Here is a 26,789-nt window from a genome sequence, read left to right as displayed (position 1 = left end):
ACTAGACTTGATAAGAGGGTACAAAGCACTATTCTATCAACTAAGGAATGTCTGGAAGCATTATGGAGACTTCAGCATGAGACCCCTGAAAGCACGATTCTCCTTGGCTATTATCTTTGTTTGCCGCACTCTCTGGCCGCTAAGAAGTGTTCCTTACAAAGACAAAATGAGAAATAAGCTTCTGGCAGGGACTGCCTGTTCTATGACTGATTCCATAAGATTCTTAAATTGGCAACCACTACATGTACTGTTTCTGTTCGTCAGTGGTGAAACGAGTTGATATGGTGACATTCAAGGGAGCTGCGTTGTCCTGGATGACATTAAGCTTCTTGAATTTTATCAGAGCTGTGTTCATCCGGATAGGTGTGGAGTATTCCACCTCACTTCTGACTTGTAGGTGGTAGAAAGCTTCAGAGAGTCAGGAGATGAGTTAATCGCTCCTGGATTCCTAGCCTCTGACATGCTGTTGTGGCTAATTCATTTTCTAGTCAAAGGTAACCCCCCCCAGAATGTTGATAGTGTTTGTACCACTGTCTTATTCCTGTTTACCACTTACAATAATCCACCCATTCTAGTACTCACTTCAGTGAGTGGGTCACGAATGGATGCTCTGGAGAGCCTGTAGTCGAATACTAAAACTCTCCCAGACGATGCTCCTACATTCATTCTTATGTTCTTCCACTTCCTGTGATATAGTTCCAGAATTCTTTTTCGTCATCCATTACTGGCTCCCCTCAGCCCTTCATTACCAAAACACACCCTTTGAGAGTTTTGAGAAGATTTGTAACTCAGGTTGAGGTTTTGGATGTAGGTTTGCTTGCTGAGCTGAAAGGTTCTTTTCCAGACATTTCGTTGCCCTACTAGGTAACATCTTCAGTGGGCCTCATGCGGAGCAATGCTGAAAATTCCTGCTTTCTATTTATATGTTTGGGTTTCTTTGGGTTGGTGATGTCATTTCCGGTGGCGATTTTATTTCCTGTGGTGAAATCACTTTCTGTTCCTTTTCTCAGGGGGTGGTAGATGGGATCTAACTCGATGTGTTTATGATAGAGGTTCGGTTGGAATGCCATGCTTCTAGGAATTCTCATGCGTGTCTTTGTTTGGCTTGTCCTCGGATGGATGTGTTATCCCAGTCGAAGTGATGTTCTTCCTCATCCGTATGTGAGGATACTAGTGAGAGAGGGTCATGTCTTTTTGTGGCTAGTTGGTGTTCATGTATCCTGGTGGCTAGTTTTCTGCCTGTTTTTCCAATGTAGTGTTTGTTAGTGATCTTGCACAGTATTTTGTAAATGATGTTAGTTTTGCTCATTGTCTGTATAGGGTCTTTCAAGTTCATTAGCTGCTGTTTTAGTGTGTTGGTGGGTTTGTGGGCTACCATGATGCCAAGGGGTCTGGGTAGTCTGGCAGTCTTTTCTGAGATGTCTTTGACGTAGGGAAGAGTGGCTAGGGTTTCTGGACATGTTTTGTCTGCTTGTTTGGGTTTGTTGCTGAGAAATCAGTGGACTGTATTCATTGGTTATCCATTCTTTTTGAATACAAGGTATAGGTGATTTCCCTCTGCTCTGCGTAGGTCCTTTCTGCCGCAGTGTGTGTTGGCTCGTTGAAATAATGTTCCGATGCAGCTTCGTTTGTGGGTGTTGGGATGATTGCTTCTGTAGTTCAATATTTGGTCTGTATGTGTTACTTTGCTACAGACGCTGGTTTGAAGTTCCCCATTGGCTGTTCGCTCTAATGTGACATCTAGGAATGATAGTTTGTTGTTGTTTTCCTCCTCTTTAGTGAATTTTATGCTAGTAAGGGTATTATTGATGGTCTTCAAGGTTTCCTCTAACTTGTTTCGTTTAGTGATAACAAAGGTGTCATCCACGTAGCGGACCCAGAGTTTGGGTTGGATAGTTGGCAGAGCTGTTTGCTCAAGTCTCTGCATTACTGCCTCTGCTAACAACCCTGATATCGAGATCCCATGGGTGTTCCATTGGTTTGTCTGTAGGTTTTGTTGCTTCACATGAGGCCCATTGAAGATGTTACCTAGTAAGGTAACGAAACATCTGGAAATGAACCTTTTAGCTCAGTGAGCAAACCTACATCCAAAACCTCAACCTGAGCTACAAATCTTCTCAAAACTCGCTAAGACCTGTGGGCGCAATACGCTAAAACTGGCCCGAAAATGGGAAACGAATGCCATCCGACAGAGTGCCACCTGTGAACAGCTGTACTTCCTGCTCGAATGCCATAGGAAACTGGCACTACCTAAATCCTTAACACCCCACCAGCCATAAGAATAGCAGAGCAAAACGGCCGCAGAATGCTTAGAGAAATGATTAATGATGCCCACAACAGACTCCGTAAATACAACCGGGAAATTTTGCATCAAAAATCTTGACTCAGTCATGCAACAGACCATGAATGGACAGATACAGTACAACAAGCCATAGGTATTAGACAGCGACAAACACAGAAAATGAAAAAACTAGACCTGCAGAAAAAAAACTAGACAAACTTACACAAAGTAACAACAATGTCAACACAAAAGCATGGATAAAAAACTTATCTGACCGACACTTAACAGACACTGAAAAAGCCATCTTAGTAAAAGGATTAAATTACAACTGCTAGGATGCGGACAAGAAAGATTTCATAGCAGCATTAGAAACAACACTAAAAGACAACCAACTCACAGAAGAAACCCAACAAACCATCAGACAGATAGTCATACCAACATTAAGCAGATAATAGGAAGGAAACACACTCAATACGCAAGAAAGGAAAGTACTGGAAAGATTTAAAAAAAGATAAAAACATTGTTATCTACCTGCAGACAAAGGACGCTTGACAGTCATTCTAAATCGAAGAGCCAACATTGAAAAAGCAAACGCACTACTTACAGATACCAACACTTACCAACATGTGGCGACAGACCCGACCCCACAACGAGAGAACCGAATCACAGCCCTACTCAAAAAACTTTGGAAATTTGGACAAATAAATAAGACTGACTTCCAAAAAATGAAACCAGACAGATCCAACACACCACACTTCTACAGATTACCCAAAATTCACAAACCAGGAGCCTCCCTCAGACCCATAGTCTCACTACCTTGAACACCAACTTACAGATTGGCCAAGGAGACACAACAAAGACTAAAACACTTAGTAGAAGACTCACACCTTTCCATCCACTCCACCCAAGAATCCCTGAAGACCATCAAAGACACTAAAATAAAAGAGGATGAAATAATGGTCGCCTTTGATGTAACAGCCCTGTTTACTTCAATCAACATTAACCTGGCCAAGGAAACACTGACTACGCTATTAGAAGACCCAAAGACACATACACCAAACACCACTAACTTCATCAACAAGGAGAATATCATCAAGATAGTGGACTTATGCCTTACCACCCACTTCACCTTCAACAACAACACCTACAGACAAACCAATCAAACAACCATGGGATCTCCGATATCAGGGTTGTTAGCATAGGCAGTAATGCAGAGACTTGAGCAGAGGAAAGTCATCTTTACCGTGTATTCAAAAAGAATGGATACCCAATGAATACAGTCCACTGATTTCTCAGCAACAAACCCAAACAAGCAGACAAACACACCCAGAAATCCTAGCCACTCTCCCCTATATCAAATACATCTCGGAAATGACTGCCAGACTACTCAGACCCCTTGGCATCATGGTAGCCCACAAACCCACCAACACACTAAAACAGCAGCTAATGCACTTGAAAGACCCTATACAGACAATGAGCAAAACTAACGCTAATTTACAAAATACTGTGCAAGGACACTAACAAACACTATATTGGAAAAACAGGCAGAAAACTAGCCACCAGGATACATGAACACCAAGTTGCCACAAAAAGACATAAGAAGAGAAAGTGAGGACTGCAGATGCTGGAGATCAGAGCTGAAAATGTGTTGCTGGAAAAGCGCAGCAGGTCAGGCAGCATCCAAGGAGCAGGAGAATCGACATTTCGGGCATGAACCCTTCTTCATTCCTGAAGAAGGGCTCATGCCCAAAACGTCGATTCTCCTGCTCCTTGGATGCTGCTTGACCTGCTGCGCTTTTCCAGCAACACATTTTCAGCACAAAAAGACATAACCCTCTCTCACTAGTATCCCACATACGGATGAGGAAGGACACCACTTCAACTGGGACAACACATCCATCCTAGGACAAGCCAAACAAAGACAAACACGGAAATTCCTAGAAGCATGGCATTCCAACCAGAACTCTATCAACAAACACATCGAGTTAGACCCTATCTACTACCTCCTGAGAAAAGGAACAGGAAGTGACTTCACCACAGGAAATAACATCACCAACCCAAAAAAACTCAAACATATAAATAGTAAGCAGGAATTTTCAGCATTGCTTCGCATGAGGCCCACTGAAGATGTTACCTAGTAGGGTAACGAAACGTCTGGAAAAGAACCTTTCAGCTCAGCGAGCAAGCCTACATCCAAAACCACTCCCTTTATTTTCATTTCACTATTTACCTTATTGACATTGATGAATCTTTTTGTCTCTCCCTTCATTGGTCTTTTTGCTCAAGTGCTTTTGTGAATGAAAATAATTCGAGCAGCTGAATGCCCTACAAAGGAAAAATAGTTCTGTTGAGAAGTCCCACCTCCAACATTAACATTGTTTTGCGTCCATTTGCAACATATCTGATAAGAGTGGCACAAATATGTGAGAGGCCTAGTTTATGCTGACTTTTGTCAGCACCTCTTTCCACCACTTAATGTGATGTGAAGATATTCATTTAACAGCAATGACAGGAGGATCAGATTGGGTTCCTTCAAACACCTATGTGAGAATTGACAACATCTAGGGCTACTTTCACAGGAAGAGAAAGAATAATGAGTACAAGAGATGGAATGCTCAGAGAGGATGGGAGGACAATGTCTGTGCAAATGTCAAGAGATGGGTATGAGATGGCACAACTGTTCAGATGGAAATGGGATGGTGTCTTGAGAGAAAGGAATGAGTGGAACTATCAGGCGTTCATCTGCGGAGGCATACGTGGGAGATGGGGAAAGAATCCAGTGTGGGGAGTGGCACATGGACAAGGTTGATAATATGTTGCTGGAAAAGCGCAGCAGGTCAGGCAGCATCCAAGGAGCAGGAGAATCGACGTTTCGGGCATGAGCCCTTCTTCAGGAATGAGGAAAGTGTGTCCAGCAGGCTAAGGTAAAAGGTAGGGAGGAGGGACTTGGGGGAGGGGCGTTGGGAATGCGATAGGTGGAAGGAGGTCAAGGTGAGGGTGATAGGCCGGAGTGGGGATGAGGGCGGAGAGGTCAGGAAGAAGATTGCAGGTTAGGAAGGGGGTGCTGAGTTCGAGGGATTTAACTGAGACAAGGTGGGGGGAGAGGAAATGAAGAAACTGGAGAAATCTGAGTTCATCCCTTGTGGTTGGAGGGTTCCTAGGCGGAATATGAGGCGCTCTTCCTCCAGCCGTCATGTTGCTATGGTCTGGCGATGGAGGAGTCCAAGGACCTGCATGTCCTTGGTGGAGTGGGAGGGGGAGTTGAAGTGTTGAGCCACGGGGTGGTTGGGTTGGTTGGTCCGGGTGTCCCAGAGGTGTTCTCTGAAACGTTCCGCAAGTAGGTGGCCTGTCTCCCCAATATAGAGGAGGCCACACCGGGTGCAGCGGATGCAGTAAATGATGTGTGTGGAGGTGCAGGTGAATTTGTGGCGGATATGGAAGGATCCCTTGGGGCCTTGGAGGGAAGTAAGGGGGGTAGGTGTGGGCGCAAGTTTTGCATTTCTTGCGGTTGCAGGGGAAGGTGCCGGGAGTGGAGGTTGGGTTGGTGGGGGGTGTGGACCTGATGAGGGAGTGGTCTTTTCGGAACGCTGATAGGGGAAGGGAGGGAAATATATCCCTGGTGGTGTGGTACGTTTGGAGGTGGCAGAAATGACGACGGATGATGTGATGTATATGGAGGTTGGTGGGGTGGTAGGTGAGGGCCAGTGGGGTTCTGTCCTGGTGGCGATTGGAGGGGTGGGGTTCAAGGGCAGAGGAGCGGAAAGTGGAGGAGATGCGGTGGAGTGCATCGTTGATCACGTCTGGGGAGAAATTGCTGTCTTTGAAGAAGGAGGCCATCTGGGTTGTACGGTATTGGAACTGGTCCCCCTGGGAGCAGATGCAGCGGAGATGAAGAAATTGGGAATATGGGATGGCATTTTTACAGGGGGCAGGGTGGGAGGAGGTGTAGTCTAGGTAGCTGTGGGAGTCGGTCGGTTTATAGTAAATGTCCGTGTTGATTCGGTCGCCCGAGATAGAAATGGAAAGGTTTAGGAAGGGGAGGGAGGAGTCTGAGACGGTCCAGGTAAATTTGAGGTCGGGGTGGAAGGTGTTGGTAAAGTGGATGAACTGTTCAACCTCCTTGTGGGAGCACGAGGCAGCGCCGAGCACCTCCACACACATCATTTACTGCATCCGCTGCACCCGATGTGGCCTCCTCTATATTGGGGAGACAGGCCGCCTACTTGCGGAACGTTTCAGAGAACACCTCTGGGACACCCGGACCAATCAACCCAACCACCCCGTGGCTCAACACTTCAACTCCCCCTCCCACTCCACCAAGGACATGCAGGTCCTTGGACTCCTCATCGCCAGACCATAGCAACACGACGGCTGGAGGAAGAGCGCCTCATCTTCCACCTAGGAACCCTCCAACCACAAGGGATGAACTCAGATTTCTCCAGTTTCCTCATTTCCCCTCCCCCCACCTTGTCTCAGTCATATCCCTCGAACTCAGCACCGCTTCCCTAACCTGCAATCTTCTTCCTGACTTCTCCGCCCTCACCCCCACTCTGGCCTATCACCCTCACCTTAACCTCCTTCCACCTATCGCATTCCCAACGCCCCTCCCCCAAGTCCCTCCTCCCTACCTTTTATCTTAGCCTGCTGGACACACTTTCCTCATTCCCGAAGAAGGGCTCATCCCCGAAACGTCGATTCTCCTGCTCCTTGGATGCTGCCTGACCTGCTGCGCTTTTCCAGCAACACATTATCAGCTCTGATCTGCAGCATCTGCAGTCCTCACTTTCTCCTCGAACACATGGACAAGGATGCCAGTCACCACTGCTCTGATGAGGTACAGTAATTGAACCTCCAGAGCAGCACAAAGTACCACATGGCTGCTACTGACTACCTGTCATTCTTGCCATGCCTGTTCAATTTAAGGTCTATGTCTTCCCCACATCTGCAGAGAGCAGCACATCTGTTCTGGCCACAGATTGTAACACAACCTCCAGAGAAGTGGAGATGTGGGAGGTTGAGTGGAGTGGTGTTTGAGGTACCTGTGGAAGCCTTCACATACTGCACATTTGTCTCTTTGCTTGTTCTAACTTCACTGACCTGTAACTGAATCACTCCAAGGCCTTAGACAATAAACACATCACCTCATTCACAAGTGACACCTGCATGTTCATATTCTCCCTTTAATTGAGATGAGTAGGTCATCATTACGTCCACATGACACAATAGCTCAGCAAATCTGGAAACAGAGTGCTGCAACAATGCATGCCAACATGGTATCAGTGTGCCGACCTGTTGCTGGACTTTCTCACTGCAACCACAGGTCAATCCTATAAAATTGCTGTCTTTCTCTCAAGGAGAATACTTCACTTACTTTAGTTGAAGTGTCTTTTGTCTCCTGCCTTATACACAAATGCCATAGGTAGCTTGGAGATGGCATGTGCTAGACCAGATACCAAATTAGAGCAAGGTCAATGATGAGCCCTTTGCTAATGACCACAAAATACAGACCAATATGATTCCAGTCCCTATGATCTCCCACTAATCTGATCACAGGAAAAAAGACCATAAAATTCTGCAAGTGTCCTTCCCACAGCTTAGATGCCCAGCTCCAACTTAGCAGCCTTATTACTGAGGGCAGATGGGGCAGGTGAGGATTAAAGGGACCTGCCTACCCTTTTTTTCTCCATTCATAGGATGTAGGCCAGCATTTATTGCCCATCCCTAATTTTCTAGAGGGCAGTTACAAGTCAACCATATTGCTGTGGGTCTGGAGTCACATGTAGGCCAGACCAGGTAAGGATGGCAATTTCCTTTCCTAAAGGATATTTGTGAACCAGAAGGGTTTGTCCTAACAATGGTTTTACGGTCATCATTAGACTCATTAATTCCAGACCTTTATTGGATTGAAATTCCACCCTCTGCCATGACAGATTTGAATCCTGGTCTCCCAGACATTCCCTGGGTCTCTGGATTAACAGTTCAGTAGTAATACCACTAGGCCATCACCATCTCCCAGCCCAATAAGGCGCCTAAGTTACCAAAAAAGTTACCTTCTGCCCGAATACAACCTCTAAACTAGTGGGAGCAGGACAGCAACAGCATGGGATATAAACACATTAGCCTGCTTGAGGCCAGGTTGCAAAGCAAGTGGGTTGCACCTCATTGATGGTCCCTTTTTCCAGAAAGGGAGATCCACAAAGGACTACCTTACCCTCCCACCATGTGTCCATTCCTGCCTTTGCTTTTTCAAGGTATCCCAACACCCTGCCACCCATGATCTCCTCTAGTGCCCCTGCAAAGAGATTCCCACACTTGTCTACTTCCTGGGCTCCTGGTACCTACTCTACTGGAGTCAGTATTTTCCCAGCAGAAGCCAATTGTTCGAGCGAGAGGGCTCTCTGAGGCAGGACTTCCTCACCAATGGAGTTCAGAGATCCACCTCCAACCAATTAAAGTTAGCCACCAGGAGCAAGAGTGCATTTCCCATCGACTTGTTCAGTGGTGGGATCTGAAAACATCTGCCTGCAGCGTGCAAAAATTAAATGTGATTTTGGCTATGCTCCTGGTACTTTGAGGTGCCTTAAAACTGCCTTTTGATCTTTATTAAATTAAAACACATTTGTATCTGTTTTAAGGTAATATTATGCTCAGCAATTCATTCAGCAAACTTGAACTTGGGTTGAGATAAGCTGCTCATGCAGTGAGGGACTTTAAAGGTGTTAAGCTTTTTTAAATTCAATTTTTATTTTTAAAATTGGACAGGATGCTTTTAGAATATATTTTTGTGGATTTCACATTAAGAGAACAAAATAGACATGCTGAACCATCACTATTTCAGAGATTTTAGCAAGTGTTTTCATTTGAATAAAAGTGACCGTAGAATTGCATGTTTATGTAATACCTAAAATTCACAGTGAATTGTAATTGAACAATTTACTGCACTTTGGCAGGAAATGGAACTGAGAAATGAAAAGACACAAAACATGATTTTGAACAAAACAACATTAGTATGCATTACATCTGATTCTTTAGGCATTGCATAGCCGCATTGCAAAGCTTTTGCAATGACACAGCTTGGAACCAAATCGCCAATGAACACTACATGTTGGTACAGGAAACGTTATGTGTTAATTCTCAACTCAATGTAGTATAAATAACTGTGGTTGGTTGAACAGCATCCTAAGTACAGGGGGGAAGAAGTCCATTTATGTAGCGTTTTTCGTGGCCTCAGAATTTGCCATTACAGCCAACAAAATGCTTCTGAAATGTTAGCCCTGCTACACTAAATAGAGCAACCAAATTGCTTACAGTCAGCTCTCACAAGAGACAATGTGATAATAAACAGCTAATCTCTATGTCAAATTCTGGTCAAGCCAGCAGGGTGTCTCTTTTGAAATGGTATTATGGGATCTGATATATCCACCTGAGAATATAGAGGAAGCTTCATTCTACCATTGCATCATAAAAGCGACAGCTCCAACAGTGCAGAATTCCTTCAGCACACAACAGATCAACCTAGATTTTTGTGTTTAATCTCTGGAATAGAACTTGAATACATAACCTCCTGATTCACAGGCAAAAATGCTTCTGCTGAGTCATAATTGAAACAGGATTGTACATTGTAAGTGATGACAAATGTTAGAGGTTATTAAACTATCTACATTGATCATTTGCCTAGGGCACGTAGCTTCAGTCTTAGTCGTGCAATAACCTCGGGAAATTTCGGCAATGCTTTCAGTCAAATATCACCAAAGACTCATAAGAATGGAACCACCAATTATAGTCAAGGTGAACATCCTTCCTCAATGTTTACATATTTGTCACCTGCCAGCAATTATTTGGAGAATCCACCAATAGGTTTCACAGACATACATCAATCAACCAAGAAATACAAAGGGATTTATGATTTAACATTCTGGAGTGTGTGTCACATAATGGGAATGGTCCTCTGGAATTTGGGTGCAGAGATTAGCACTTTCCATTCTATCTATCCATTATCACAACACATCCCCAGGCATTTTTACTGCTTTGTTCACTGTAAATACAGCATAACAAACACTAACTTATGAAGCACAGCTGAAAGTGTGAATTAATGTGCCAGATTTCGTGGTGCTTGTGTTCAGTCCATTTTCTGGTGACTTGTTAAAACTACTCATACTTCACCTGGAGTTAGCACAGCTTGATGTAACCTACTTTAATATTTATCAAACATAGTGAACAGGCCTGTTAAACTGAAACTGTTAAATTTCCAGGAATCTCTGGTATAGCTGACAAGTGAGCATGATATAGTTAGGTATTAAATACCAGTGACAGGGTATGATTTAGATGTCACTGGCAATAGCAATTAACAGGCCTGTTGCTTACAGTACTGCATTATAATTCTGATATCGTTCCTTTATAGCAATGAACCCAGCAGGAGTCCACACAATTAAATATTTCAAAGTCTATAGTGGCATTTCTTCAAGTAAAGCAAGCAAATCATGTCATACCTTCTTCAAAGAATTATTAGAATTAAAGAACCACCATCATGGTTCTCACGCAGACCCAATTCTACAAATATCCAGAAATAACCCACAAGAAAAAAATCCTGTAACAGATGTAAGTAGAGTGTAATACAATTATTGTGGAGATATCATTCCAGATTGTTGTCATTATTTCTCCACAGTTGCTGATTCACTGTGATCATCAGGAACATGATGATATCATTGATATGCATGTACTGTAAAATCTCCGAGAAGCTTCAATTGCATCATGAAAATATCCCTTTACAGTGCTTTGAAATTCCAGGAAATTCATTTTTCTATTTCTGTTTCATAGTTTTCATTATCAGAAACAGTGCTATTTCTTTAATTTGCCTCCTCTTTTCTAAATTTCTTATAACTGAGGTAATACATTAAATTAGGCGCGGTAGTAGTTTGGCGCACCGACCTCTACACCGCTGAGGCCAAACGCCAGCTCGCAGATACCTCCTCCTACTGCCCCCTTGACCATGACCCCACCCCCCACCACCAAACCATCATCTCCCAGACCGTCCATAACCTCATCACCTCAGGGGACCTCCCATCCACCGCCTCCAACCTCATAGTACCACAACCCCGCACCGCCCGCTTCTACCTCCTGCCCAAAATCCACAAACCTGACTGCCCCGGCCGACCCATTGTCTCCGCCTGCTCCTGCCCCACTGAACCCATCTCCGCATACCTTGACACCGTCCTGTCCCCCTTAGTCCAAGAACTCCCCACCTACGTTCGGGACACCACCCATGCCCTCCACCTGCTCCATGATTTTTGCTTCCCCGGTCCCTAACGCCTTATTTTCACCATGGACATCCAGTCCCTGTACACCTCCATCCCCCATCACGAAGGACTCAAAGCCCTCCGCTTCTTCCTTTCCTGCCGTACCGACCAGTACCCTTCCACTGACACCCTCCTTCGACTGACTGAACTGGTTCTCACCCTGAACAACTTCTCTTTTCAATCCTCCCACTTCCTCCAAACGAAAGGAGTAGCCATGGGCACCCGCATGGGCCCCAGCTATGCCTGCCTCTTCGTAGGATATGTGGAACAGTCCATCTTCCGCAACTACACTGGCCCTACCCCCCACCTTTTCCTCCGCTACATCGATGACTGTATCGGCGCTGCCTCGTGCTCCCACAAGGAGGTTGAACAGTTCATCCACTTCACCAACACCTTCCACCCCGACCTCAAATTCACCTGGACAGTCTCAGATTCCTCCCTCCCCTTCCTCGACCTTTCTATTTCTATCTCAGGTGACCGAATCAACACGGACATCTACTACAAACCGACCGACTCCCACAGCTACCTGGACTACACCTCCCACCCTGCCCCCTGTAAAAACGCCATCCCATTCTCCCAATTCCTTCGACTCCGCCGCATCTGCTCCCAGGAGGACCAGATCCAAAAACGCACAACCCAGATGGCCTCCTTCTTCAAGGACCGCAATTTCCCCCCCGACGTGGTCGACGATGCCCTCCACCGCATCTCTTCCACTTCCCGCTCCTCCGCCCTTGAGCCCCGCCCCTCCAACCGCCACCAGGACAGAACCCCACTGGTCCTCACCTACCACCCCACCAATCTCCATGTACAGTGCATCATCCGCCGTCATTTCCGCCACCTCCAAATGGACCCCACCACCAAGGATATATTTCCCTCCCCTCCCCTATCAGCATTCCGTAAAGACCACTCCCTCCGTGACTCCCTCATCAGATCCACACCCCCCACCAACCCAACCTCCACTCCCGGCACCTTCCCCTGCAACCGCAGGAGGTGCAAGACTTGCGCCCACACCTCCCCCTCACCTCCCTCCAAGGCCCCAAAGGAAACTTCCATATCCGCCACAGATTCACCTGCACCTCCACACACATCATCTATTGCATCCTCTGCACCCGATGTGGCCTCCTCTATATTGGGGAGACAGGCCGGCTACTTGCGGAGCATTTCAGAGAACACCTCTGGGACACCCGGACCAACCAACCCAACCACCCTGTGGCTCAACATTTCAACTCCCCCTCCCACTCCACCAAGGATATGCAGGTCTTTGGACTCCTCCATCGCCAGACCACAACAAAACGACGGTTGGAGGAAGAGTGCCTCATCTTCTGCCTAGGAACCCTCCAACCACAAGGGATGAACTCGGATTTCACCATTCCCCTCCCCCCACCTTGTCTCAGTCAAATCCATCGAATTCAGCACCGCCTTCCTAACCTGCAATCTTCTTCCTGACCTCTCCGCCCCCACCCCAGTCTGACCTATCACCCTCACCTTGACCCCTCTCCACCTATCACATTTCTGACGCCCCTCCCCCAAGTCCCTCCTCCCTACCTTTTATCTTAGCCTGCTGGACAAACTTTCCTCATTCCTGAAGAAGGGCTTATGCCCGAAACGTCGATTCTCCTGTTCCCTGGATGCTGCCTGACCTGCTGCGCTTTTCCAGCAACACATTTCCAGCTCTAATACATTAAATTAGCCTGTAGTCTCTGAATCTCTGAAGATGAGACACAACCTCAAAAATATACAAGATTCTGAGTGGGTTTCACAGAGTAGGTACAAATGTTGTTTCAGCTTGTTGCAAAATCTAAAATCCAGGACATAATCTCAGCATAAGAGGTCAGTCATTTACCACTGAAATAAGGAAAGATTTCTTCACTCAAAGCATGTGAATTTTTCGAATTCCCTACTTTTTTAGGGTTTAGGGTGTTTTTTTTACTTAATATATTTAAGACTAGAATAAGCAGATCTTTGGTCTTTCTGGAAATCAACAGAAACAGGGAAACAGACAAGAAAATGGAAATGAAGCCCAACATTAGCAATAACCTCCTTCAATTACACACTGCAGGCTTTATATGTCATAGAGTCATAGACTCATGCAACATCGAAACAGACCTTTCAGTCCAACTAGTCCATGCCTATCATAAATCTAAACGAAACTAGTCCCACCTGCCTGTGCTTGGCTCATATCCCTCCAAACATTTCTTATTCATGTACATATCTAAATGTCTTTTAAATGTTATAATTGTACCCACATCCACTACTTCCTCTGGAAGTTCATTCCACACACTAACCACACTCTGTATAAAACAATTTGCCCCTCGTGTCTTTTTTAATTTTTTCCCTTCTTACCTTAAAAATATGCCCCCTAGTCTTGAGAAATCCCGCCCTAGGAAAAGACACTTGCCATTCACCTTGTCTATAATTTTATAAACCTCTATAAGGTCACTTCTCAACCTCTTGCACCAAAGAAAAAAGTCCCAACCTATCCAGCCTCTCCTTATAACTCAAACCCTCCAATCCCAGCAACATTCTGGTAAATCTCTTCTGAACCCTCTCCAGCTGAATATTATCCTTTTTATAACAGTGAGACCAGACCAATACTCCAGAAGAGACCTCACCAACATCCTTTATAACCTCAACTTAGCTTCCCAACTCCTATACTCAAAGGTCTAAGCAATGAAAACAAGTACGCTAAATGCCTTCTGGAATACCCTATCTTTATGTGATGCAAACTTCAAAGAATTATGTACCTGAACTGTCAGGTCACCAGCTCAAACTACAATCTATTCCTGTTTGTACCTCTTCTGTTCTTATGGCCCATGCAGCTGAGGCAAAACAAAAATCGCCCTGTAAGATGAGGCTCATGCTTAAGTCACAAACATACTGCCATGGAGTAATTGAATGTTATGGCATTTTCTCTCCATCTTTATTCAGAGTTGCAGATTCCAGCCACTGACTTGGAGAAGTACTAACCTTCCTTAGAACCTCCCTTGGGTTATGAGTGAGAAAATATAGAGTCAGCCCTGAGCAATTTGTGTTCATTTCATGGCTAATATAGGCCTAAGCAGGACCAACACTGGAGTACTTGTTACTTAATTGCTTTGTTAATCACATAAATACATAGCCAAAAAAATTGAGAAAAAAAGACCAAGAAAGAGCAATTACCTCTCTGCTGCCTCTCTATTCACAAAATTATAATTTTCGTTACCAGGTTCCAATAATAGAGCAAATTGCACACATTCAGCTATATATGCATGAACATAAACATGAGTCATATATTTGAAATTGCAACATCAATATTCCTATGACCATTCCTGTTACATTCTCATTATATTTGTTTAAAGCTGGAACAATAGAAGCATGCTGATTTCTGGGTTTTGTCTTTTTTAGTAGCATCAGGAGCCTTTAGGGTCTCAAAAGAGTTGGAAGCTTCAGTGAATGATTCCTAGCTGCTATACTCTCTGAACCTTCTCTTGATGTTGTTTCCTCCCTGGATTGGAGAACTGCATGTAAGAACCTGCATTTTTGCCAAAGGGTCTGTTTATGAGATGTTACTATATTGGAACAGTTAATTAGTAAAAGGTAATGTATCTATCATTCGATTATGTTTTCTAATAGTTATGTTATCCTAAATTCCTCCTCTTTTTGTGCTCTGCTTCATGTTGAGTAGTTTGACCAGTTACATTGCATCTGGAACACGGCACTGCACATTGACCTTTAAAATAAGAAAACGTTATGGTCTAGACTACCTTCTTAAAATATTTTGAGGGGGTCTAGTCTAATCCATAACAATTATAATCCAGCTGCAAATGGCTCAACATCCACAACCATTTGGAGAAAATACTCCCTCCATATCATCATCCAACTCAAACCTTCCCTTGGCTCATTTGCCGCTGAAACCCTCATCCAACCATTTGTTGCTTTTAGATTTGATTATTTCAACACTCTCCTGATTGACCATGCCAATGTCCCCATCTATAAACTTGATCTTATCCAAAGTTTGCCCCAGCGCCCTATGTTTGGCAATCTATGTTGACTTCTGATTGAGCAACAATTGGTCCAGTTTTAAAATTCTCAGCATTTTTTATCATTCCAGGGCATTACTTCTCCTTATCTTTGTAGCTCTCGGGAATTTCTGTGTACTGCCATCTCTAGCTGTGTGTGCATCACTGAGTTCAGTAAGTCACTCCACGAATTTTAGCTATGTTTTCTTCTGGAATCCCCTCTTTAAACCTTGCCACTTCTCTTTCATCATTTAAGAGGCTCCTTAAAACCTGCCTCGTTGAACAATCTTTAGGCCATCTGTCCTAGTATCTTGTGCTCTGTTATTGAGGAGACAGGGTACAGGTTCCCTGACCTTAGAATAGGAAGCACTAATTCTCAAAACAGGATCAATAATGGAGGTGCCTCTGTCTGTGGTCCAAGCAGAATAACCTACCTGGCACTGCCCAACCTTGAAACAGCCAACATCAACATTGAAGTCAGGGCAGGTAGCAGCCTTCAAGTGATCATTGAGCATATCCCTAAATAGGCATGGGTAGAACAGCCTAATCCTCATTCACTTCCAGTATTGTGCAAGAACAGTGGGAAGGCCTCCAGTGGAATTTTATTGGCCACCCTTACCTTCAGATATGCCAGAAGGAGCCCAGAAAATTCTGCTCAAGACTTCCTTCAAGCAATAACCAATTGTAGGCCCACAACATTCTTGATCTTCAAATGCATACAGTTTGTACACATACATTCCCTACGAAAATTAAACTGTACTCATAACATTTAATTTCTGTTGATTTTATCTGATGTAACTATTTATGTTTTCACATTCAGGGAAAGAATACAGTACTTTAGGCTGTCTAAACAACTCTTAGCTATTTTTATTGATGTACCATAGAAAATAGTCTATCTGGATGCATCATGGATGTAGTATGGCAACTGCGCTGTTCAAAAGAAACTATAGAGAATTGTGAACACAACCCAGTCCATCATGCAAGCCAGCCTTTCATTCATTAACTCCATCTACATTTCTTGCTGTCTCTGAAAGGCAGCCAACATCATCCACCCCAATTATACTCTCTTCCATCGGTTGGAAGATACAAAAGCTTAAACACACGAACCAACAGATTCAAGCTTCGCTGTTATTAGACTTCTGAATGGACCCTTTTAAATTTTAAATTTAATGCTAATCTTGCTCTTTCTGCACCTTCTCTGGAGCCATAACATTGTATTCCTCGCTCTGTTCTATTACCTTAATGCACTTTACATGGTATGATATGCCAGTACTGCATGCAAAACAAAACTTTTCACTGTACCCTAGGTCCATGTGACAATAATAAATCAAATCAAAAAGTCAAAAACTACCTTTTACATTGAGCAGGATTCTGCAAAAAGGGGTTCCCACTCTAATCTCCTAGCCCAAGTGTCAAACCTGCCATCAATTCAAGATCAAATACCATCCAGTCTAATCTTCCACATGAGGTAAATATATCTCTAAAACCTTTCAAAGGATGCACTCTGAAGTTTTTACTTGATTTTCTGATCAAACCTAAGTATTTGTAATATCAAGCCAATATTAAAAATCTGCATTGCTCGGATCTAACTGATTTCCACAGCTGAATTCCCATAGATCCATTGGAACAGTATTCATTTTCTTACGATAAGACATAGGATGACATACAGAATGCTTTATGAAAACTATTTGCCAAAGCTATCCAGAGGCTGAGCCCATAAAAGTCAACAAAGTTTGAGGTTTGAATCTCAATCTTTTCTGAATTAGCCGGGGTGGTAGCTGGATCACTATAATTTACATAAATGGCTATGCATTAGGGAAAGCTAAGTCACTAATATTCATATTTCTGATTATTCTTGTTAGAAATGCAGCAGTACAAACAACAATTATGAACAAAAGGCTCAGCTGTAATGTTAACTAGTGCCCCAACTTTCATTGCAGAGGGTCACACACAAATAATGAACCTAATGGACGATGTACCTAAGGTACTACTACAGAATTGCAATGTATCAAGAAGTCAGCACCTAAGGGATAGGTGAGGAGAAAGGAGACGAAAACTGGGAAAGGTTAAGAAATATTTTGCCCTTTTGATGGTATATTGAGCAACATGACTGTCAAAGGGTCATGTTATTGTTAGATCATTTGTAGAATTCTTCTGAAATCTTTTAAGCATTCATGCATTGCATACATTTTTGAATGATTTTGAGTTGCTTTTTAAATTTATTTTGTATTAAAACATAAGTAACATGTCATTACTGAAATATTCACAATCCGACAGCTCAGATATTTATCAGAGTTGGTGCATACTTTCAATCTAAAATATACAATATAATCAAAAAAAAGCTAAGATAGATTTAAGGGGAAGAAGGTTTAAAGATGTTTTTCAACCAGAGGATGGTGGGGATGTGAAACTCACTGCTTGTAAGGGTGATAGGGACTTGTAACACTTAGGTGTTTAGATATGCACTTGTGGTGTCAAGGCAAACAAGGTTATGGGCTAAGTGCAGGAAAATGGGATTAGAATAGCTGATTGTTTATGACTGGTGCAGACATAATGGGCTGATGGGCCTTTTTCTGTGTTGTAGATTTCCATCAATCTATGACTAGTCTGATAAAAGCTGACAATCACAAATAGCTCACTACACAAGAATAAGTAGTGTTTCCTACATTATACAAGTGACTATGCTTTTATGCTATAAAGTGCTTTGGGACATCCTGAAATTGTGAAAGGCTCTATATAAATAGAAGTCTATTTTGCTTTCGAGCCAATAGTTATATACGTTTTGTAAATGAAATAATTTAAACTCAAGATAAGGTCAAGATATATGTGTTACCATTGAAAGAAATTAATTGTAAGTACACAAAAGCCTGAATCGGAAATCCTTAAACTGTGCTACAACATTTATTGGGGATTTCAAATTAAGCTTTCTTGGGAAACTTAAACATTTTAAAATTAAAAATGATGGATTCTGGATAATGTCAATTATTGATACACTGCACAACTAAATGAGAAAATTGAAGAGACATGTGCAGGGAAATCTTGACTGTAAAGCTAGGGATAGTGAATAGACCAATGGATTTTATACCTTGCAACTAATATTTCACTGTAAATAAAAATTATGCCACAAATATTCAATTTGATTTCGTTTCTATTTTTATGAAAAGATAATTGTTCAAGGCACCAGAACTCATGAGCTTGTTTTCTTCATGTAGATTTGTTCACCAGACAGCAAAGTACAAACCAACACAGCAGCTTCTTCTGTTCGGGATTCAATTCATCTACATGTTTCTCAATTATATATCCACTGAATTGATACCTAAATAATTCAAAATGATACCTAAAATTTCATTAAAACAAGTTGAATTTTATTAGGTAATTTCTTTCTCATTTGTTCAAGGGGTCTCAGTTTTGATGACATTTATTTCCCATCTCTAATGGACGGTGAACTGTCCTCTGGATCTGCTGCAGGATGGTTGGTGTAAGTACAGGCAGTTCCAGATTTTTCACCCAGCGACAAAAGAAATTAAGATATGTTTCCAGGCAGGATGGTGTGTGACTTCAATGGGATTTGTGTGTGGTAGTTTTCCTCCAGGTGGTTAAATATGGAAGGTGCTGGCAAAGGTGCCAGGTGCCACCTGCTCTAGATGGATCCTTTAAAAACATTCCCATTCGGAACACGGACATGTCATTTAGATACAGGGATCAAGGTATCCATAGTAGATATAGTGTCAAAACTAAGTAGGAACTTCAATAATGCTTCATAAACCACTTTCATGAGCTTGACTGAAAAACAATGCAGAGAGTAATGCTGTCCCCAAATAACAATGACCGCTTTGTTTGACTGCTGAAAGTCAGATTACACAGTGAAAAGAAAGAATGTGCTCCACATTGGAGCAAGAGATTTGTGGCAAAGAATTGTTAGCTATGTGTGAGGTTTTGGAAAGTTTTCTAACAACACTGCCAGTTTAATTGGAAATTAGTAAAGCGATGAGTGTATCAGAAGCAAGCCACTGGCAGCTCAAGATTTTAATTATTGTTTGACTTACTGCTTCAATTTTGTCCCTTTTATCTCAGGAATTGGGCCTTTCCTAAATGGATGCTCTAATTTCCAACACATTGTCTCAGGATCACCAATCTTGCTGTGATTTACATCTCTTGGAGTGCAGAGGTCTGGGTTCAAACCCCACCTCCTCCAGAGGTATGTAATAACATCTCTAAACAGGTTGATGAGATCACTCTACAGCATATCTACACTACACCTCGACTTGCATTTTGCTTCACTTTTGTTCAATGTTTTCAAGTTCATAGACAATAATTAGTAATAACTGAATAAAAGAATATAATGAAACCATCTTTTTAAAATTCACTTGTAGGATTAAGTCCTTAGTTGTCTTTGAGATTAGAATTTAGAAAGAAGCTGTGATATGTCTGTCCTCTCCCTCATATTCTGAACAGTTATCCTCAACTGACAACAGTGCAGCTCCTTGATCAGCAATTCCCCTTCCCATTGCAACATCAAATTATGCAATGCAGTCCAAGCTATGACAATCCTGGACACCCTCTGGGGCACATCACGCAATACTCAACCAGACAAGTCAAGGCAATCAAGGTGTATTTTCAGCAAGCCAGTGGTCTGCTCTCTGACTGCCCTGGTTGATCCTTGTGCTACATTAAGACCATAAGACATAGGAGTGGAAGTAAGGCCATTCGGCCCATCAAGTCCACTCCGCCATTCAATCATGGCTGATGGGCATTTCAATTCCACTTACCCGCATTCTCCCGGTAGCCCTTAATTCCTTGTGACATCAAGAATTTATCAATCTCTGCCTTGAAGACATTTAGCGTCCCGGCCTCCACTGCACTCCGCGGCAATGAATTCCACAGGCCCACCACTCTCTGGCTGAAGAAATGTCTCCGCATTTCTGTTCTGAATTTACCCCCTCTAATTCTAAGGCTGTGTCCACGGGTCCTAGTCTCCTTGCCTAACGGAAACAATTTCCTAGCGTCCACCCTTTCCAAGCCATTGTAACACTCCTTTGTAAGTCTGTGGATATGGCCCACTAATATCATCATCAATGTCCCAAGGGTGTATCTATGAGCCATGAACTTGGGCAACAGCCTCAAATAACTCTGGGAGATAAAATTATGAGATGTATAGGAATCATGAGAGTTTCCTGGGAAATGAGCACTAACCTGCATAGTTAGCATACTGTGCTCATAGACTAGTTGGATGTTAAGGGAGCAAAGCTCCTTGGAATTCATAAATGCAGCTGGCTGTTCCTGGCAGCTGTAATGACCACATGAGCGAACTTAATTATTCTGTGTTCTTTGGGAGCCCCATGCAATAGTTATAAAACCCATTGATATTGCAGCCAGGGTATCAGCATCAGCTGTGAAGTGAATGAATTCATTGTCCCTCTTTAATAGGATGCGGGTCATCTCCTTTATGGATCTCCATGTTGCAGCCAGGAATATGTGACCTTTGGATTGATCCACTTTGTTTCAGTGTAGTGCTTTTAGATATGCACTTGATGGACAGCTGAGGGTACAAACACTCTCTGGCATGTTGGGTATTGGTGAACTTTAAATATTATTATTGAGCAAATCTTTTAGATAATGTATACAGTACTGCGATGAGAGTGTTTACTGCTGCAATCCTGAAGAAAGGTTACACCCAAAACATCGACTTTTCCACCTCCTGATGCTGCCTGGCTTGCTGTGTTCTTCCAGCCTCCTGCCTGTCTATGCTGCAATCTTTTCAGACAGTGAGTTCCAGGTAGGTCGGTGGATGGGCAGGTAGGTAGAGGTTTGTCCATGTGTCTACTCCTCTCTAATTCTTGATTAATCACTTTCAATCTATGCCCCTGATTATTGACCTGTCGGCTGAACATGAAAGTCTTTCCTATCTATTCTGACTCTCATAATTTCAATTAAATCTCCGCTTTCTTAAAAGAGCTCCACTCTATCCAATCTGTCCTCAGCTAAAATTCTCCATTCCTGGCAATATTGTCTTAAATCTCCTATATATCCGCGGCGTGACATCGAACAATTCTTCCGCCGCCTTCGCCTCCGTGCCCACTTCTTTAACCAAGACTCCCGCCCACCCTCTGACGACACATTCTCCCGCCTCCAACACACCCCATCCACCTGGACACCCCGTGCTGGCCTCTTACCTGCCCTCGACCTCTTCATAGCCAACTGCCGCCGCGATATTAACCGCCACCTGAACTCCCCACCCCACTCACCCACTCCAACCTCTCACCCTCGGAACACGCAGCCCTCCACTCACTCCGTTGCAACCCCAACCTCACTATCAAACCAGCAGACAAGGGAGGCGCGGTAGTAGTTTGGCGCACCGACCTCTACACCGCTGAGGCCAAACGCCAGCTCGCAGATACCTCCTCCTACTGCCCCCTTGACCATGACCCCACCCCCCACCACCAAACCATCATCTCCCAGACCGTCCATAACCTCATCACCTCGGGGGATCTCCCATCCACCGCCTCCAACCTCATAGTCCCACAACCCCGCACCTCCCGCTTCTACCTCCTGCCCAAAATCCACAAACCTGACTGCCCCGGCCGACCCATTGTCTCTGCCTGCTCCTGCCCCACCGAACTCATCTCTGCGTACCTTGACACCGTCCTATCCCCCTTAGTCCAAGAACTCCCCACCTACGTTCGGGACACCACCCATGCCCTCCACCTGCTCCATGATTTTCGCTTCCCCGGTCCCCAACGCCTTATTTTCACCATGGACATCCAGTCCCTGTACACCTCCATCCCCCATCACGAAGGACTCAAAGCCCTCCGCTTCTTTCTTTCCCGCCGTACCGACCAGTACCCTTCCACTGACACCCTCCTTCGACTGACTGAACTGGTCCTCACCCTGAACAACTTCTCTTTCCAATCCTCCCACTTCCTCCAAACGAAAGGAGTAGCCATGGGCACCCGCATGGGCCCCAGCTATGCCTGCCTCTTCGTAGGATATGTGGAACAGTCCATCTTCCGCAACTACACTGGCCCCACCCCCCCACCTTTTCCTCCGCTACATCGATGACTGTATCGGCGCCGCCTCGTGCTCCCACGAGGAAGTTGAACAGTTCATCCACTTCACCAACACCTTCCACCCCGACCTCAAATTCACCTGGACAGTCTCAGATTCCTCCCTCCCCTTCCTCGACCTTTCTATTTCTATCTCAGGCGACCGAATCAACACGGACATCTACTACAAACCGACCGACTCCCACAGCTACCTGGACTACACCTCCTCCCATCCTGCCCCCTGTAAAAACGCCATCCCATTCTCCCAATTCCTTCGACTCTGCTGCATCTGCTCCCAGGAGGACCAGTTCCAAAAACGCACAACCCAGATGGCCTCCTTCTTCAAGGACCGCAATTTCCCCCCCGACGTGGTCGACGATGCCCTCCACCGCATCTCTTCCACTTCCCGCTCCTCCGCCCTTGAACCCCGCCCCTCCAACCGCCACCAGGACAGAACCCCACTGGTCCTCACCTACCACCCCACCAATCTCCATGTACAGCGCATCATCCGCCGTCATTTCTGCTACCTCCAAACGGACCCCACCACCAAGGATATATTTCCCTCCCCTCCCCTATCAGCATTCCGTAAAGACCACTCCCTCCGTGACTCCCTTGTCAGATCCACACCCCCCACCAACCCAACCTCCACTCCCGGCACCTTCCCCTGCAACCGCAGGAGGTGCAAGACTTGCGCCCACACCTCCCCCCTCACCTCCCTCCAAGGCCCCAAAGGAAACTTCCATATCCGCCACAGATTCACCTGCACCTCCACACATATCATCTATTGCATCCTCTGCACCCGATGTGGCCTCCTCTATATTGGGGAGACAGGCCGGCTACTTGCGGAGCGTTTCAGAGAACACCTCTGGGACACCCGGACCAACCAACCCAACCACCCTGTAGCTCAACATTTCAATTCCCCCTCCCACTCCACCAAGGATATGCAGGTCTTTGGACTCCTCCATCGTCAGACCACAACAAAACGACGGTTGGAGGAAGAACGCCTCATCTTCCGGTTAGGAACCCTCCAACCACAAGGGATGAACTCGGATTTCACCAGTTTCCTCATTTCCCCTCCCCCCACCCTGTCTCAGTCAAATCCATCAAATTCAGCACCGCCTTCCTAACCTGAGATCTTCTTCCCGACCTCTCCGCCCCCACCCCAGTCTGACCTATCACCCTCACCTTGACCTCTTTCCACCTATCACATTTCCGACGCCCCTCCCCCAAGTCCCTCCTCCCTATCTTTTATCTTAGCCTGCTGGACAAACTTTCCTCATTCCTGAAGAAGGGCTTATGCCCGAAACGTCGATTCTCCTGTTCCCTGGATGCTGCCTGACCTGCTGCGCTTTTCCAGCAACACATTTCCAGCTCTGATCTCCAGCATCTGCAGACCTCACTTTCTCCTATATATCCTCTTACTTGTGCAATCACAACTTTCCTCAAAAGAGTAACTAGAATCGTAAGCTTTATTGTAGCTGAGGTCCAATAACTCTCGGCCTCAGCCAATAAAATAAAGATTTCCATATGCTTTTTTGTTTAAGTTAGCTACCTGTCCTTCTACCTTCAGAAATCTGTGGACAAATGCTCTAAGATTGCCTTGTACCTTACATTTCTCAGAATCCTATAATTAAGTATGTATTCTTAATTTTCCTCTCCAAATGCATTTTTTACTTCTCCAGATTGAATTCTGTTTGTCATTTTGTTGCCTCCCATACCATTCTCTTGAAAGCTGCCCACTATCTACATTTTCCCTTTTCACTATCATACAGCCAGTTTTCATATCATCTGCAAACCTTTTCACTATTTCAGTCCTGAGCCCTGCAGAACATTCTCATTATAAAAACACCTGTCGACCAATACCCATTACACAATTTTGGAACCACCACTTCCTTTTTCTTAAATTCCATGAGCTTTTAATTTTCTGAATTGTCTGCCAAGTCAGAGAAACTGGTTGAAAATTCTTGTCAACAGAATCAAATGTGTTACTACTTGGCTTTCATCAACTTTTCTTGTCACCCCTTTAAAAAAAGATCAATGAAGGACAGTCATAAACAACTTAACATTTAACTAATTCATGATTACTGCCCTTAATTAATCTTTCTAAATGATTATGTGTTCTCTCAGCCTTTTTCTAACAATCTGCCCATCACCAAAACTTTTGGCTGACTGACAAAGAACAGTTCAGCACAAGAATAGTCCCAGCAAGCCTGAACAAACACACGATGTTTTTCTAGACTAAAAAACGTTTGTCTCGATGTGGTCCATGTCACACTATTTGCTACCTATCATATATCTGTTAAACCTGCACCAATCCACCCCACCACCCCATGGCCGAACACTTTCACTCCCCCTCCCACTCTGCCAAGAACATGCAGGGCCTGGGCCTCCTCCATCGCTACTCCTTTATCATCCGACACCTGGAGGAAGAACACCTCATCTTCCACCTCGGGCCCCTCCAACCCCATGGCATCAATGTGGATTTCACCAGTTTCCTTATTTTCCCCTCCCCCCACCTTACCCCAGTTCCAACCTTCCAGCTCCGCACCGTCCTCATGACCTGTCCAGCTTCCTTTCCATCTAACCGCTCCACCCTCCCCTTCAATCTATCACCTTTACCCCACTCCATTGACCTTATGCATTCTCAGCTACCTTCCCCCCAGCACCTCCCCTCCTCCCAATCCCAGTTATCTCTCCACTCCTGAGGCTCCTAGCCTCATTCCTGATGAAGGGCTTTTGCCCAAAACGTCAATTTTCCTGCTCCTCAGATGCTGCCTGACCTGCTGTCCTTTTCCAGCACCACACTCTTGACTCTAATCTCCAGCACCTACAGTACTCACTTTCACCTATTACATTGCAGTTGATCAGCGCAGAGGCTTCCACACGTGGTCCAACCCACTGTGCCAAATCACAGTCTAACAACCGTCCTCCACTCCACTCCAAACCTCCAGTCCACTCCACACTAGTTCTCAGGTGCTCTGAGGTCAGTTTTCTCTGGGATTCGCCTCCCTGCGCTGGCCTCCACTTCCACTTGTATTGCCACTTTCAGGGATCTGTAGGTCTGTACACTTCAATCCTTCTGTATGTTAATGCTTCTAAGGGCATATCATATATTTCCCTCCTGCATTAGACCTTCCATAATGCATCACCTCACATTTGTCTAGATTAAATTCCATATCACATTTCTCCGCCCGAGTCTTCAGCCTATCTATAGCCTACTATTTCCTCTGGCAATCATCCTTACTATCCGCAGCCCCCCTAACCTTTGTGTCATCTGCAAACTTACTAATTCAAGCCACCTACATTCTCCTCCACACACATATATATATATATTACAAGCAACATGATCCCAACACTGATCCTTTCAGAGCACAACTAATAACAGTGGTGGTCTCCAGTCAGACAAATACACTTCCACCACTACTCTTGGTCTTTTATGACCAACTGTGTTTCCATCTTACCAGCTCACTACAGACCCCATGTGACTTCACTTTCCATATCAGCCTGCCACGAGGGACCTTGTCAAAGGCCTTACTAAAGTCCATGTAAACAACATCCACCATTCCGCTATCACCATCAATCTTGTCACTTCCTCAGAAAGCTCAATCAAGTTGGTGAGAGACGACTTTTCCCTCACAAAGCCATGCTGCTTGTCACCAATAAGTCAGGTTTTTTTTCCAAATTTGAATAAACACCGTCCCTAAAAATCTTTTCCAACAATTTCCCTATCCCTGTTGCCCTTCTCAACCAAAGAAACAATATTGGCTATTTTCCAGTCCTCTGGGTCTTCTCCTGCAACTAAGAGGATACAAGAATTTTGTTAAAGGCCACAGCAATTTCTTTCCTCAATATTCTGGGATAGGTCACTTCCTAGGCTCTTATCTACTTTAATGTTTTTCAAGACACCCAATAACTTTTTTTTAATATAGACATGCCCTAGAATATTAATAAGGTATGCCCTTCCCCCCCTCAAGACACACCATTCACCTAGTCCTTCTGCTTTGTGAATACTGATGCAAATGTAAAGACAAGGGAAACGCAGCTGCGTACTACTGCCCTGCCGGGCCTTGCGCATGCGTAGCTGTGTAGTACCGGCCTGCGGGGCCTTGCGCATGCGTAGCTGTGTAGTACCGGCCTACCGAGCCTTGCGCAAGCGTAGGGGGCTGTCCGT

General features: G+C 44.5%; 1 protein-coding gene across 1 annotated transcript; it reads right to left on the bottom strand.

The window, feature by feature from the left end:
* Positions 1–1,084: 1,084 nt before the first annotated feature.
* Positions 1,085–26,732, bottom strand: LOC148149554 (uncharacterized). The gene is given in 2 exon segments (XM_087988846.1): positions 1,085–1,740; positions 26,606–26,732. Coding segments are annotated over 2 exon segments (783 nt in total).
* Between the last annotated feature and the right edge of the window lie 57 nt (positions 26,733–26,789).

Source organism: Chiloscyllium plagiosum, unplaced genomic scaffold (genome assembly GCF_037043375.1).
Source record: "Chiloscyllium plagiosum isolate Xiang-an unplaced genomic scaffold, Cpla_swu_hap1 HiC_scaffold_7, whole genome shotgun sequence".
In the NCBI taxonomy this organism is placed as follows: Eukaryota; Metazoa; Chordata; class Chondrichthyes; order Orectolobiformes; family Hemiscylliidae; genus Chiloscyllium; species Chiloscyllium plagiosum.
The sequence above is the reverse complement of the archived record's forward strand: the minus strand, read 5'-3'. Positions and strand labels throughout refer to the sequence as shown.